This window comes from Phoenix dactylifera, chromosome 10 (assembly GCF_009389715.1).
Source record: "Phoenix dactylifera cultivar Barhee BC4 chromosome 10, palm_55x_up_171113_PBpolish2nd_filt_p, whole genome shotgun sequence".
Lineage (NCBI taxonomy): Eukaryota > Viridiplantae > Streptophyta > Magnoliopsida > Arecales > Arecaceae > Phoenix > Phoenix dactylifera.
This window is the reverse complement of record NC_052401.1, coordinates 1,715,050-1,731,182: the sequence shown is the minus strand read 5'-3', so window position 1 is coordinate 1,731,182 and position 16,133 is coordinate 1,715,050. Positions and strand designations below refer to the sequence as shown.

General features: G+C 37.3%; 1 protein-coding gene across 1 annotated transcript; it reads left to right on the top strand.

The window, feature by feature from the left end:
* Window positions 1–5,202: 5,202 nt before the first annotated feature.
* Window positions 5,203–12,170, top strand: LOC103703239 (two-component response regulator-like APRR3). The gene is made up of 8 exons (XM_039130727.1): window positions 5,203–5,481; window positions 5,578–5,739; window positions 6,725–6,855; window positions 6,993–7,106; window positions 7,633–7,816; window positions 7,902–8,337; window positions 10,359–11,214; window positions 11,843–12,170. Exons 1-8 carry the CDS (start codon window positions 5,253–5,255, stop codon window positions 11,951–11,953), a joined length of 2,223 nt encoding a protein of 740 aa, XP_038986655.1. The 5' UTR covers window positions 5,203–5,252; the 3' UTR covers window positions 11,954–12,170.
* Window positions 12,171–16,133: the final 3,963 nt, after the last annotated feature.

Below are 16,133 nucleotides of genomic sequence, written 5' to 3'. Positions count from 1 at the left end.
AGTAGATGCATTCTAACAAATTCAGGGAATATCACTGGCGAGTAAAAAAGATTACCATAGATGCAATTCTTTTTCTACTCAAAAAAAGTATTATATACATGAACAGAAAATTTTTCTTGAAGTTAATATGGTTGAGCCTATCATTATTAGGTTAGTTTGTAATAGCATCAACTCTTGATGTTTGTGCACTTTCACTTATATAGTGCTGCATAACCTGCTTTCTGTAGTTTTCACTCATTACAAAAGAAACCAAATAAAGAGAATGACAAGTACAAGATTTGACTCGAACCCAACCCGGACTCGACCCAGACCCGAATTTATTGGGTTGGGATTGGGTTATATATGGACCTGATCCAATCCAAACGGCCTGTTGGGTCAGAAATTTTAGCCATGGATTTGACCTGACTCAACCTGATCTTCTATTAGGTTGGGTTTAGGTCTGGGTCCAACATTAGGACCCAAATAGGGAACGAGGTTGGGTCGGGATCACTCATGACCCGTTCTGACCCAATCCGTTTGCAACCCTAGGTGTGAGAGTCCTTGTTGAGAAGCTAGCATTATTTGCTTGAATTCAATCGGGGGTCAAGGGAAGGATAATCGGACGATGGGATTGAAATTTGATGATTGATCAATGGGATAGGAGGACAATAATGGTTGTACTGTACCTAGATTGGGTTGGGTCCTGTTCCGGCTGGGCTCAACAAGAGATATAACTGAAATTAGTGAGGCTCGAGCTCAACCCGGCTCAGCCTTTGGGCATACCTCTTAGGTCCAAGCTCGATGCTTACTCAAACTTTAGGTAACAAGCCGGGCCTCGATTTTACTAAACTTTTCTTTCTCATTTTAAAAAAAACACTTGTAAAAGTTAAATATTTGAAAAGGATTGGAAAAGCTCGTGAATTTGCATTTATGGTTGTTCATAAGAAGTGTTGGCATATGAAAAAGATGTTATTAATTATTTTTTTGGTCACCCAAACTATATTGCTAAAACATAAGTATAAATTATATATTATATACGACTCAGGCTGAGCCGATATTTACACCATATCTCAACAACCCAAAAGGTAGCTACAAGTAAGCACCATGCAAGCCACTTTGGGTGAAGTCAAAAATAGGTGAAAGTCATATAACTCTTATTGGGCCTAATAGAGTGTGGCCGTGATAAGTTCCACCAAGTGTGGAAACACAAATCGAAGAAGGGGGCTTCGGCCAATAAATGAAGAATTAAGCCTTGACCATGATTGATGACGAATCATGTGAAGAGGGCCGAGGCAATTGAATTGATCTTAGAGATTCTCAAGTGCATGATAGTGTAGTCTATATCATAGGCTAAAGCGAAAGAAACGACCAATATGAGCTATGACCAATAAAGTATAATTATCGGTCTGATAATTAATGCAGGGCGATAGTACAATCGAACGTGCATAGTAGAAGATAACCGACGTCAATTATTAGAACTATCAGGAGTGGAGGCCAGACGTAAATGACAACTGGTAAAATGGGTAGTCATTTTTTATTGTAGTATAAATAATAGAATTGTACTCTATAGGAAGATTCTTCGATAATTAATCCAATAAATTTTTATTTGCTATTTTAGTTTTAGTCTACCTTTTATGGCCAGACATGAATGGGAACTCGCAGAGTGGGTAGTCATTTTCAGTGCAATATAAATACTGAAATTATACTTTATATGAAAATCCTTTGACAATCAATTCAGTAAATTTTTATATTTTATTTTTATTTTAATCTACTTTCTATTTTAGTTTTACTTTCTACTATCGTCCAATACTACATCCTTATCGTAGCCCAACACTACATCCTTATCGTAGCCCAACACCATATCCTCATCGTAGCCCAACGCTACACCCTTGCTGTAGCCCAACACTACACCCCTATCATAGTTCAACGCTACATCCTTACTATAGCTTAGCATTCTACCCCTACTATAATCTAGTGCCATATCCTTTTACCATAGCTTAATGCTATATTCTTCTGCTATAACTTAGCGCTACGTATCATTATTGACCTTCAAATGGTAGTATGATGCTGGTGAAAGTCTTTGAAGGTTAAGGCACCTTAACTTGTACTCCTCTCTATCCTCCCTTCGATCTCTATTACCATCTTTCTAGCTGATTAGACATCGGTGGCATGTCGTGCCCACCAACCTCTTTGCCGTTCAAGACTCACCATCTTTCTCCGCTAGCCAACTGAGTTTTCTAAGGCTCCAAGTTTCTTGACGCTCATCCGGACGGAATAGAAATAATGCCGGCAATGGGCTCAGGCCAAGTTGAAGTAAACCTAAGTCCATCCCATTTTAACAAGAAGGGCACATATTTCAAGTCTCGCCCAATTTACTAGGCTTAAAATTGAGATTCAGGCCTATCCAAAATACTTCGAGCTCAAGCGAGCAGGATGGTCATCTGACCCATGACAAGTCTAACTTCGTTCCGACATGTTTAAGATAAGTTCTAGTCCTAGCATGTACCATAGTATCCTCAAACAAACGACGTACAATGCTTGACATGAACTGGCATAGCTATTTTGCAATCCACCTGGGTAATTGGCAAGTTGCCACTCCAATGACTGGGCAATGATTTACGAGCCCAATAGCTCAACTTGGCCTGTTCTAAAATTTATATAGCATATGCATGTATGTTAGATTTATGATAATGTGGTGATATATTAATACTCCATAGGGAGTTATACATGATAATGTTTATGGTAAATCCGAACTGAAATTGGCAATCATTTTTTTCTGATTCCTCATTAATTAACCTAGGAGATTTACTCATAATCCATTATGGTAAATATTGCAAATAAATTTCTATTTCTTGAAATTTTAGGAGTTATATGTAATAATCCTTGTGTTGAATTTGATCTAATGTCCATATGCTATTGCCAACATTGCTTTCTATTATACACAACCATTTACACATAAACCCTTATAAGATAAGATACATGGGTATTGCAATTAAGTCTTCATGCCTCGGAGTTATGTGCAAATCCAAGAGCAGAGCAAGTGAAGCTTTTTTTTTTCTTTTGGTATACCGGCCGCTCACACTAATCTCGCGTCAGCATAGCAAGTGAAGTTTCATTGAACCATTTTCTGTAGTAGAATATATTTAATTGAATTTAAAGGAACAGTTTGGTTACCTGTGAGTTTTACTAAAATAGATAATTTTAAAACATGATTTCTGCAAAACATATTTTATGAAAAACGGAGGGGGACTTGGTTTTCATAAACCTCGCTTTCAAATTTTTTAATTACCGATTTTGTCAAAATGGATTTACAAAAATAACAAGACTATTATTTTTATAAAACCCATTTAGTTAAATTTTATAAACTTGTTTTTGTAAAATTTATCAAGCAGTCAGTATCAAAAAGTTTACATATGATTTTGAAAAGTACTATCTTTTAGATGCAAAGATCGTCTATAGAGAGTGGCGAAACTAATATTCTATAAAACTATTATATCCGCTCGTTTAGCATATCAACTAAGCATAAGCTTGGCACTTGGGCATGATATATTTTTATCCAAGTGACTTCGATATTTTCAGGTGGAAAGATGGCTGGATATTTCAATTCTGCAATGAAAAAATTTCAATAACATGTAGAAAAAATTCCATCCAATTGAAAAATATGTCATGGGATGGTCGAGGCGCCACATCTTATGGACACATGTTAATTAACTGCTCCAATTAATCTAAATCTATTTTGAATTTGGCTTGGACTAAAATGGTTGAACTCTGAGTCTACTTTTAGATATAACATAAGTTCTCTTAATGAGAAGATAAATACATCCATTTTGTAGCATAAATCAAGTATCCATCAGAATAACAGACATAAGTGCATGGCATTTTGAGAAAACATCCCTGTCAAATTAGCTCACATGAGTGAGTATTCTTACACGCACTCAAGATGAGATTCTATGCTTTCCCTGAATGTCATGATGCCCACCTAATGACGTGGAGAGGCAATGGGAGACAAAGGTTTGTGCTTCCATGGAGGCACAAGGCCTTGCGTTTTTCAACCTAGTGGTCCACAACTTTGAGATATCATGAGCATAATTTTATGAAGTGCCCACTACATCCGAGTTTTCAACTAAGAATTCAGCAAAGTCAACGCTAGTGAAGCACCCAAAAAAGTGAATTTCTCCTTGGCATATTTTGTTAATGACTGTGTGCAATCATCAAGAAAAAAGAGAGAGGCTAAATTAAGAAAAAAATTATATGACTATGACTAGCAAATCTTTGGAAGCATGGCTTCTTGTATGCAACTCTCGCTTCCTGTATGCAACTCTCGCTTTTGGAGAACGAGCCGCGTAAGCAGATTTAAGTTTTACATATAAATAGATTTAGGTTATAAATGGTCAACTCATCTAGAATAAATAGGTTAGATTCAGATTTTGACCTTTGATCTATTTAATTCATTTTAACTCATTTAATAATTAGGTTGGATCGTTACTCAATTCACTTAACTTGTTTAAAATCTGTTTAACTCGTTTGATACTTGTATAACCTATTTTTAATTTATATAACTCAGCTGCTTAACCTTTTTATTCTATTTAAATCTATTTAATCTCTTAAAAATCCGCTTAACACGTTTAACATGACTTGACCTATTTAATAAATGGTTGGATCGGATTATCTATTTAATAAATAAGTAGGATTTACATTGACAAATTTTTGATATAATCCGTATCTGATCTAATCCGAGCTGTTGCCATCCCTAAGCCTCACCTTAATTGGTCGCCCGTGTGATATCCAACGGCTATAGAGAAGGAGCGCATAAAGAAAGCCAAGAAATAGCTAGCACATGCATCTCACGTGCAAAAAGATCAAGATTAGCGGTCGCCCGGCAGTGAGTGGCCCGCGCTTGGGCCACCCGTGTGACCGTGTCGGTCCAAAGCCGTTGCTCCTCCCTAGAAAATAAAACAATAAAATAAAATAATAAATAGAAAAAGAAAAGGATTAGAAGAGCGGCTGAGTCGAGAAGGAGGAAGGTTAAAAAAATCCCGGAAGCAAAATATCTAGCGAGGCAGCAAGTAGTGACTTCCGGGGCGGCCAAGTTTGCCCATCTCCCACCCCGCGCTCCGAGGCTTTTGATTTGATTTCACCTCGCTGACGTGGCACCTTTCCAAGATATTTCCAAGCCCCCCTCCCCTTCTTCCTTCCCTTCCCTTCCCTTTTAAGTCTTCCACCATCAGCCCCCAACGAATCCCTTTCTCTCTTCTTCTTCTTCTTCTTCTTCGATGGAGACTGGGGCGACGGATGGGGTGGAGGGCGTCGCGCCGGACGGCCAGGGCAGGGCGGGATCGGGCGCCGGCAGGGGACTGCGGCCGGCGAATCAGAGCTCCGAGCGGCAGGTGATCCGGTGGGAGAGCTTCCTCCCGAGGAGATCCATCCGGGTCCTGCTCGTCGAGCACGACGACTCCACTCGCCACATCGTCGCCGTGCTCCTCCGGAAATGCAGCTACCACGGTGACTCTCCACTTCTTCTCCCGTTCTTCCCCTCTTCTTATTTGGTTCGATAGAGAAGAAATTTGAGGTCGTTTTTATTCTTGGGTTGGGCGGCAGTGGCGGCAGTGGCAGATGGGATCAAGGCATGGGATGTTTTGAAGGAGAAGCACTGCAACTTCGATCTTGTGCTGACCGAAGTTGCGATGCCTTCGCTTTCGGGAATCGGGCTTCTCTCCAAGATTATGGGCTCGGAGGAGTGCAAGAACATTCCAGTCATCAGTAAGTTGTCGAACTGATTAAATTTTGAACCTGAAAAGAACAAGCTTTATTCCATCCACGTTGCAATTGACTCCTATTAGAAGCTAAGCCTGAAAGGGAAAGTGATTTGGAAGAATCTAATGTTACGTGTATGATATATATGTATATCTATGTATATATGTATGTATGTGTGTGTGTCCGTATATGATTATCTATATATGTATATCTAGGTCTATATATATCTCTATATATACGTGTGTGCAGATGTATGTATATAAGTATATCTGTATATATACGGATATCTATGTATGTATGTATGTATAAGTATATATAGGTATATATGTATGTATGCGTATATATAGGTATGTATGTATGTATGTGTGTTAAGATGGTTTTGTAATTACCTAGTTTATTGTATAATCGAGCGTCTAATTATTCTCGAGGGTTTAATGAATTTTACTTCATATTTAAATAAATGAGGTGCAGAGTTCTTTGACAAAGCCGGATAAAAGATAACAAAGCCGGATAAAAGTATATATAGGTATATATGTATGTATGCGTATATATAGGTATGTATGTATGTATGTATGTATGTGTGTTAGATAATTTTGTTGATAAATTTATCTTTGTGGCTCCATCTCTTATTGTACCAAGGAGCACAAAGATATTCACCAAATATTCTTCAAACAAACTAGAACACAAACTTAAGCAGTTTCCATCCAAAGCTATGTCCTGTGAAAGTAGAAGTCAGTTCAAAAAAATAACATCCACTTTACAATTTTATTTACTTATTATGATTAGGCTGCAAAGTTGGCTACTTGCTGATATAAACACCATAATCAAGGCTCATCACATCCCGTTATGGACTTCACTTCTTACTTCTTGGAACCTCAGTCTTTTGATATGGTCGAACAGTAGAGAACTTATAAATAATCAAATTCTTGTCGTAATCTCCTTGATATTTCTCTCACTCTGGCTCCATCTTATATGGTGTCTTGTGTGACAGTGATGTCTTCTCACGATTCAATCGGTGTAGTGCTTAAATGCATGCTAAAAGGTGCTGTAGACTTTCTCGTGAAACCGGTAAGGAAGAACGAGTTATGCAACCTATGGCAGCATGTCTGGAGGAGGCATTGTGTATGTTATCGGTATTTGTTGAATCAGCAATTTTTTATTTTTATCTAACTTTCCAATGAATGTATTCAATTGAACCTTGTTTAGCTTAGTGCCAGGAGTTTCACTGAGGGTGTTGGCTAACTACACTATTCTTGCAGTCAAGTAGCTATGCAAATGCATCCGAAAATAATGCTGCAAGCAATCACATAAGTGCAAATGTTGGAGATGGGTCCAAGACCGGGGAAAACAGCAACCAAGGTAGCGATGCTCAGGTGAGCATCAGTGACCCACTACTATTACATTTGGATTAATTTTGCTCTGCATGGTATGGCATGGAAAGTGCATTCTTGTTCTTTTTGCAACAACTTGACCAACTATGTTTTAGAAGGGGAAAGGTTTCAGGCTGTTGATCGTAATAACAACCATTGTCATATAAAAGCTCCTAGGATCTATCTGGTTGCATGGTTACGTTCATCTCAAGCATTCATGGGACTTGGCATGTGGGAAGAGGCAGAGGATGGCACAATTAAGAGGGTCTGCAATGACCATTTATTTTGCTGTCTGTAGATATTTTCTGGAGCCTATTTAAAATATTAAATTTTATATATTGAAAATCTTGGGATTGCAGAATTCTGCATGTTCTCCTAAGCCATTTCCCACTTCTGTGGGAGGATATAAGATGAATAATAGCTGAACATCCATATAGACCTTAAGGATATTGAAGTCTGGCTTGTATTTCTGTATTTGTACATCTTAAATTAATGACACATTTGACTGGATCATGTGATGTTTGAGCAGAGCTCTGATAATAAGCTGGAGATGGAAATTGAGAGTGACAAGGAACACAAGGGGACTCATCTAGCTGAAGGGGGGAGTTCTTCCCGGGAGTTGGAGGCAAAACCAGAGCAACCTGATATTGGCACGCCAATAATGACAAATGCATTGAAATTGGATGATGATGATGATGATGGGGAAGGCAGAGGTTGTCAGAATTCTATGTTTGACACTTTCCCATTATTACAAAATTTACTTATGGTTCTGATATTGGTAAAATTTTATTGTTGCAGATAAGTCTGTGGGGACTGCAAATAAAGTAAATCTATGGATTCAAGAGGCTTCTTTAGTTAAAAAAAAACAAAAGAAGAATTGTTCTTATGATATATCCTGGTACAAGGAGGAAGACAAGGGTTTTGTGGGATCTAAAGAGGGTGACCATGTTGATCCACATACATATTGTCAAAATAATGCTCCAAACAATATGATAGATTTTATTGAGCCAGTGTCTAATAGCAAATGCAATTCTGCTGTTCTGGAGAAGTATGCTTTCAGGGAGGATGCATTAGGTGAAGCTTCAACATCTTCTTATGCAAAGAGTACGTCTGAATTTGGTTCCTCACAACATCTGGAACTTTCTTTGAGAAGGACACAGCTCAATGGCTGTGTAAATCAGGATTTCAAACAAAAGCATATATTAAATCATTCAAATGCCTCTGCCTTCTCAAGGTAACTTTTTTTTTCCTTTTTAATATGCACTCCCCTCTTATGCAACTTAGCAGAGCTGCTTGCTGGTTTTAAGATGTTAGATATTTATGCTTTAACGGCCAGACACCAAATTTTATGATCTGGATATCCAGTCCTATGCATGAAATAAATATCAACTGCATACATTACTAAGGATTGAAGTAGCAATTATAACATACCATGCCAGTGGCAGTATGCCTCTTGGTATGGTATCGCAATAACATACGGTACACACCTCACTTTAGCTATTCCGGTACCAATAGGCGTATCATGTATCAGCTTTTTCATTATCATGTATCAGCTTTTTCATCTTTTATTGAAACAAATATGCTCAACCTTGACCATTGCCCAAAAAAAATGCCCCGTCTATTATTGAGGTTGGCTTTTAGGATGAATATAATTCATCAATGTTTGAGAAAGTTTTATGATTGGTTCACAACCTGACATCACCCTTTGAATTTGTAATAATCTTATGGTTCAATCATCTTTTGACAAGAGGTGCTTACCACGAAACCCTCAAGACCATTTAGTGAGTAGAGAGGTTTATCTCCATTTTTATGTTAATTTTCTAGGAAAAGGTCAAGATTAGGTTTAGGAAAAATGTGTTTATCTCTAAGGTAGATTTTATAAGTCAAAATGAGGTTGCAGAAGGAAAAATTGCAATATTTAAGAATTCATTTTGAAATTATAAGAGAGATGTTAGCTATTGACAAATTTTTTAAAAAGTCTTTTCTTAAATTATTTGGTGTAGGCTTTAAGAATTATTTTTTCTCTTGAAGTTATATGGGCTAAAGCTTTTTGAAAATAAGGGTTCTTAAATTATGTTACACTACTTGTCTCTAAGTATATTGTTCTCACCCTCAACATCTCTTATCAAAAAAACTTCATCCTAATTATAAGAGCCATTCCAGAATTATGCCATCTTAGCTTTTGTCGCACTTGTCCAAAGTAACTTGAGTAGTTTATAATTTGTGATCTATTGGATTTCCTCTTACGATTCTTCAATGGACTCACTACCAGCTATGCTCATCCTAGTTTCCTCACATGTTCCTCTGCATCCTTATCTTTGCTAGGCCCATTACATGGTGTGCGCTCTCTTCACCACTCCATGCATACTCCTGCACGTGTGTGTGTATTGATTATCTATAAATGATCATGTGTATACTAAAACAATTTGCACGGTCTTATGCACATTATCAAAATGGTTTCATCGTTTTTTAATCCATAATTTCTTCATGATCCATATCTGACCTTGCTTTTGTCTCTCCACTTGTTTAGTGGCATTCATATGCTTACGGTCAAATGCGAAGAACGCAAAACCCTAAAATCTAGATTAATTTTATGTTTCCATAAATCTGTTCATATGCTTTATGGTTAAAAACCAAGGTTGCAAAAACCAGAAAGCTAGATTAATTTTATGGATTTGTTTATAAACTACCCCCGTTTCATTCCTTTTTTCTTTATATTCTTTGTATAATTAACTGACAAACTTTATTGCCATTTTTAGATTTGCATTAAGATCCACCATTGCAGTAGCAATGCAAACTTTACCATTTTTTCCCTTTCCCCCTCCCTCCCCCTCCCTCCTCTTCCTCTTTCTCTTCTTCCCCTCCCCCTTCCTTGTCAGTTTCCCTATCGATTCACGCTAGAACTGCGCAGCACCGGCCTATCGTATTGTATCACTGGCCTACCAGCATAGGTGCTGGTTCCGGTATTGCGGACCTTGGTTAATAGCATAAAAATGTGTGGCTACATATAGTGTCAAAACCTCAGAATGTAATTTGATGATTGAATGTCCATGTAAGCATAACTACTGATCCCATAGCTGGTAGTCTGAAGGGGTTGTAAGTCTGGCACTCGTTTATCCTTCACTAGTAATATTGTCATCTAGCAGAATTTAGTGCTGTACATTCTTCTTGTTTGCATTTAACAGTATCTTTTTGCTTAGCTCCAGTCCTTATGAGGGCAAGCTTCTGTTTTTCTTATTCTTTTTCTTTTTGCAGGTATGGTGATAAAAAGACTCTTCCTTCCTGCGAAAAGCCTGTCGCTTCAGCTGTGTGTGTCAGAACCATAGAGTGTATTGATAAATCTCAATCGCATGTCAGTAGTCATGGCTCTGACAATGACAAGAACACTGCCCTCTCTCCTAAAGGGATGGTATCCCATCAAGGGAATGCAGGTGAAGCTACAATGTACTTTCAGGTATCTTCTGAAAGCAACAGAGAGGATGCTGGCTTTGTGCCTTGTCCATCAAGAGAGGACGACCATGCTGGTCATTCCTCCAAAGGAGAGGATATGGTTTTTCAACATCCTCGGTATGGGTTTGTTTCACTGCCAATCCCTGTTGGAGCAATACCATACCCGAGCTTATGTGCAGGGTATGGTGCTATCTTGCAACCAGTGTTGTATCCTGAGACTTCCTTACAGCCTCATAGTTCAGCAGCAGCAGAGAAGGCAACATTTGAAATTATTACTTCTGGTCAGTCTGGTCATCATGAAAAGCATCTTATCAATCATCCCCAATGCATTGAATTTCACCACCATGAAGAAAATCATCAGTCCCAGCACTGGAGACAACATATCGATATGAAACCAGGAGATTCAAGAGATTCGTCATGTACTCCTGTGGAACTAGCCAACCAAAGTGCCATCTGTAGCCAGGACATTCTCATAGGCTGCGGAAGCAATTGTGGTGAAACAACAGATGCAGCTGCAAATACTGGAACTGCTCTGGAGAGTGGGAATGAAAGTGGTGTCCAGAACTGCAGCTGGAAAGGGTTGGACAGTGACCGTTCTCGCCGTGAGGCTGCCTTGATCAAATTCCGCATGAAACGGAAAGACAGATGCTTCGAGAAGAAGGTAATGGATAAATAACAGCCCTACCTCTGCGGTAGTGCTTGTTTCTTGGCTAGTTTCCATGCAAGCTTGGACTTTCAGTTTAGAATATCTATTGGTCTGAAGCTGAAAGGTTTTTGCCTAGAAAAAAATAATGAACATTATACTCATGAAAATAACTGAGATTCTGAAGTTTTTGCTGGATTTATTGTTAAGGAAGCTTGAACTGCAAGACTGTAGCAGATTAATATTTTGTGATTTAGTTATGAAGCTATGCTCAGATGCAAATATAAATCACATATAGGATACATAAACATGCAGTACAATATGTCGGGTTTTTTTTGATAGTCGACTACATATATAAGTTATAATCTCCATATGTTGTAACTATGAGAAATTGTAGTGAAGTGATGAAGTGCTGTTAATCAAAAGAGTGATATAGAAAACAGTACAAATCCGTCTGAAACTGGACAAACCCAGACCCAAACCAGTAAACATCTGTGTCATCAACTGATTTTGATTTGAATGCTCCCAAATTTAAATATTTCATTTTGGAGAATATTTTAGACCATGATGCTTTCACGGTAGTTCAAAGAACTATTTCCTTGCGAACTAGAATTTCGATATGTAACCTTATTGTTCTGTTTGACAGGTCAGATATCATAGTAGGAAAATGCTTGCCGAGCAACGGCCAAGAGTAAGAGGGCAGTTTGTGCGTCAAAAAGTTCCTGACTCCATGACAACAACGGAAGCAGAAAACTGACACCGAGTGGTTTAATTGTAAATTTCTAAGGCTTGGTCTCCTGGGCAAGGGACATTGAAGGTAAGAGTTTTGCTGGCATTTTTTCCTGTTGTCCATGTAGCCACTTTCGTGCCTGACATAAACCAAGTTCACTTTCTGAGTTTGTAATGTACAAGGGCCTTCTTGTGAACATGCATTCAAAGAGAACTATAGTAAAAATTTTAAGATCCAATGCTAATTGTCAAGCTTCACTTCTACGACATGCATGCTCCTTTGTTTCGAGACCCTGGAAGTGCAGGTATTAGTTGAAAGTCACTTCAGAATCTAAATGCTCGTTATGGTTCAATTTAACATGTCCACACATCAGTATCCTTCCCTACAAAGAATATCATTCAGATCTATCAGGCAAAGAATGTATGGTGTTTTATGTGTTTACATTTGGTGAACTTTTTGAAGATTTCTGATGTGCTTTTCTTCCTCAAACAATGTACATTCTTCTTCATCCTAATAATCCTAATAAACCGACCATCAAATTGATCAGCAGGAGATGTGAGTGCTCCTTTTAGGGGATATGTTAGTTTATAATGCAAGTCAAAAATCGTCACCTTGTCCGGCAGAGCCGTCATGATCACTGGTGCTGTGCACGAAATTGACATGCTTGTAACATTGTGTAAGGTGTAAGCAACCGTGTATTCTATATTTCGGGTTGTCTTCAGAATCCATCGATTAGAAACAATTTAAGTTGTCATATTAAGTTTTCTTTTGTTAGAAATTTATCTTCCTGATGGACAATCTTTTTGAACAATTTCTTATGTGCCTCTGAATTCCTTGAACCTAAAGAGCAGGAGTTGTAAAGATTCTCCGACATAAACTGCTGCTCTTATTCGCTGTATGCATGCTGAACTGAATCTTGTGCACCCCAAACTCTTCATCAGTGAACTGTTTGCAGGATGTCATTGGCTAGCTGCTTGTTTGGCTTGTCACCTCTCGCCTGAGCACACCCTTTAAACTCAGTTTGATGTACTTGTATTATATTTGTGCGTTAAACCTACTAATGTAGTTCAGCATCTGAAATAGGGTATCAATCAAATCTGCTCACGAACCTGGCGCCCTCGGTGGGTTTCGACATTCTACGAGCTCATGGTCATATTGATTTGTTCATATGACCAGTCACCAATGGCTTCAGGATGTTTGCTTCCAGTTTTCAACACTGGATAGATTCCATATTATAAATCAACTCGCGAAGTATGGTGTTTCTCTCTTTTCTGGTTGATAAAACGTAGCCAAATCCAAGAAATCTCGCTCTGACGTGTAAGATTTCTTCAGTACCACTGGTTGGATTCTCCTGTGCAAGGAGTACACGTTTCTGGGTTCTGGATATGGTGGCTGGTGCGTCGTACTTGAGTTCAAAGGCCAAGGCTCATTTAGTTGGTAGAGAAGGGAGGGGAGAAAGTAGAATCAGCAGAAAAATAGAGAGATGCTTTATTTTTTTTTTTTACAGTTTTCAAAGAGAATGAGAAAATAGCTTTCTAATGAAAATATAATTTTTATATTTTATAGGAAAGAAAAATCTATGTGAATCATAAGAAAGTCTAATTTTCACCATTTGGTAATTGGATATTTTTTCCAAAAAAATATCTTTAAGTTTTTAAATAGAATAAGGTAAGATTATTTTTTTTATTAAGGGCATAATAAGTATTTTACACAATTTTTCAGAAAAGTAGATACTCAATCACATATAAGCTATTTTATCTAATATGTAAAAAGTATTTTTTTCAAGCATTATATACTCAGGTATATCAGCTTTTTGAAAAAAATATTTTAGTAAGAAATTTTTTTTTTTCGCGAACCAAACGAGTCCTAAATGGTTAGACGGAACCTAGAAAAATGTCATTTTTCTTGCTTCAATGCAAGGCGACCCACTCGATGGAGGCTCAGAAGTCATACCTTAGATTTCATAACACTTATGTAGCCAGAACCATAGGTTGAATCAGTGATTGGCTAGAGAATTATAGTAACGGACAATATTTAGCTTTAAACTATCAATGTCTGCATCTATTGTGTTTAACAGATTCATGTGATGTTATGAAGTGGCTTGTCATGACAGGAGTTCAACATAATATACATATGCTACTCCTAAATAATATGGTTTTGTATCAAAGAAAAGTGCTTTATAAATATTAATATAAAAACTTTACTTAATTCTTTATATGATTATATGGTTATTAACACTATAGCTTATATAATGCCCTTAATGATCGCATGCATTTTGGATGTATTTTATCAGCCATTATATTGGAGTAATCATGCGTTATACCTTTCGGTGGTCTAATGTAGCCTTGGCCATAAATGATGTTCATGGTGTGCACATTGACCGGGTCGGTTCGACTATTTTACATCTTAGGGTTAAATTTGTGCTGGCCGATCAAGGATATTATATCTACCCCCTCTCAGATGCTGCTACTGAAATGCACAAACAAACTTATGGCAGGGCTCTTATGTTATTTAGCTAGATTTGAGTATGTGTGGTTTGTAACTCCATGCAGCTTCCTTCTAACTGGCAACACATAGGTGCATTGCATGGATTTGTGACCCTGTATAGAATCTGAGTTGACGCGAGGGGCGCTAATAAAACTTCTTGGATTTTGATTTGATATAGGACCAATGCTATATGATTTCAATAAGTTAATTGCATTCTATCTTTCATCGAGGGTTAGAAAATCAATCAGAAAATACATAAAGAGACAAGGGTCTACTTGGTTCGTTCCACGCCTACGTTCAAAAAGCACACTTAGGGTGGAAGAGGATAAAAAAAAAAGAAAGAAAGAAAAATTTGTTGAGATTCACTGCCAAATTCTAACCCTATTAGGATTTTTATTTAATTAGCCATTAGTTTTAATAACTTTAGCATTCTATTCTTAGTTTATTCTACTTAGTTATTTCTTCTAAAATAGTTATTTTTATTTTTTAGTTATGTTCAAATTTTATTTTAATAGTTATCAGTTTTTGAATTTGAGTAAGAATCAAACATCCCATCCATTGATGCTCTATTTAAAAGGACCATTGATGTCTCCATGAGAGAGAATTTTTTTTTTTTGTTTGGCTTATTATTTTTAATAAAGTATTTTTTTTTCTAATTTAGGCACCTTTTTTTTTGTTTTTTGTTTGGTGTTTGTTTTAGATTTTGTGCTGGTATGGTCAGGGCCTCGATCCCTCGGTAAGACTGGGCAGAGAGGCTTTTTAGCAATATATCTACTAAATACAAGGCAAAAGAAGGAAACCTAGTGGAAATTGTGATCAAGGGAATATTAAAACTGAGTCACTGGAATTAAACTTAGGTGATTTTACCAACTCAACATACTACATATCAGCAACAGGTATCCAAATAACAACCGCTTTGTCATTGTTATCCCATTATAAAGGTTATTAATAACAAAACAATGATTAATATTTGCAAATACGATACTATTTTCTTCAGTAACATATTATTTTTTTCAAAATTCAAATTTCCACTAGTATATCAGCAAAAGATTTATGCTACCTGAAAAAAAAAAAAATATCAACCGAGCAGCGATTAGGAATTTAGAGTAATGGTACCATTATCCTTTTATTTCACTCGTTATTTTCTGCTATGCGGCAATATCGTCACAAAACAGAGTTAATGGAATTTTCAATCATCAAAACAGAGCTAATGACTACCAACATAACAAAAATTTATTGATTGGACCAGGTCCACCACTGAGCCGATGGACTAGTCCAATTATGAAGCAACATGTATAAAACCAAACAAAAAGAAAAGGCGTGCGATATATATGCATTCTTGCGTGTTATTTTGTGGTTGAACAGGTTGACCAACTTAGTAATGGATCTGATTCGATGGTTCCGATAGGTTAGGTCCATTCAAACATAGTTATTTTTTTTTTGTGAAAAGTAAAAGAAATGGAGAGTTACATCGCGTAAAAAGCAAGGACAGCTACATGCAAATATGGGTGTAATTTTAAATCGTGCACTTTAATATCTGCCACTTGCCATAGGCGATTGGCACGAAAAAATTACTTGCGAATCTTACCAGAGTAAAAATATGGGACAAAAACCCCCACAATAAACATGACCATCAGGATCGTTACGTCCGTAAACTTTTTGACCGGAGAAACTGCTGCTACCACCACATATTTAACATTCTGGCTCGTACTATGGCTAA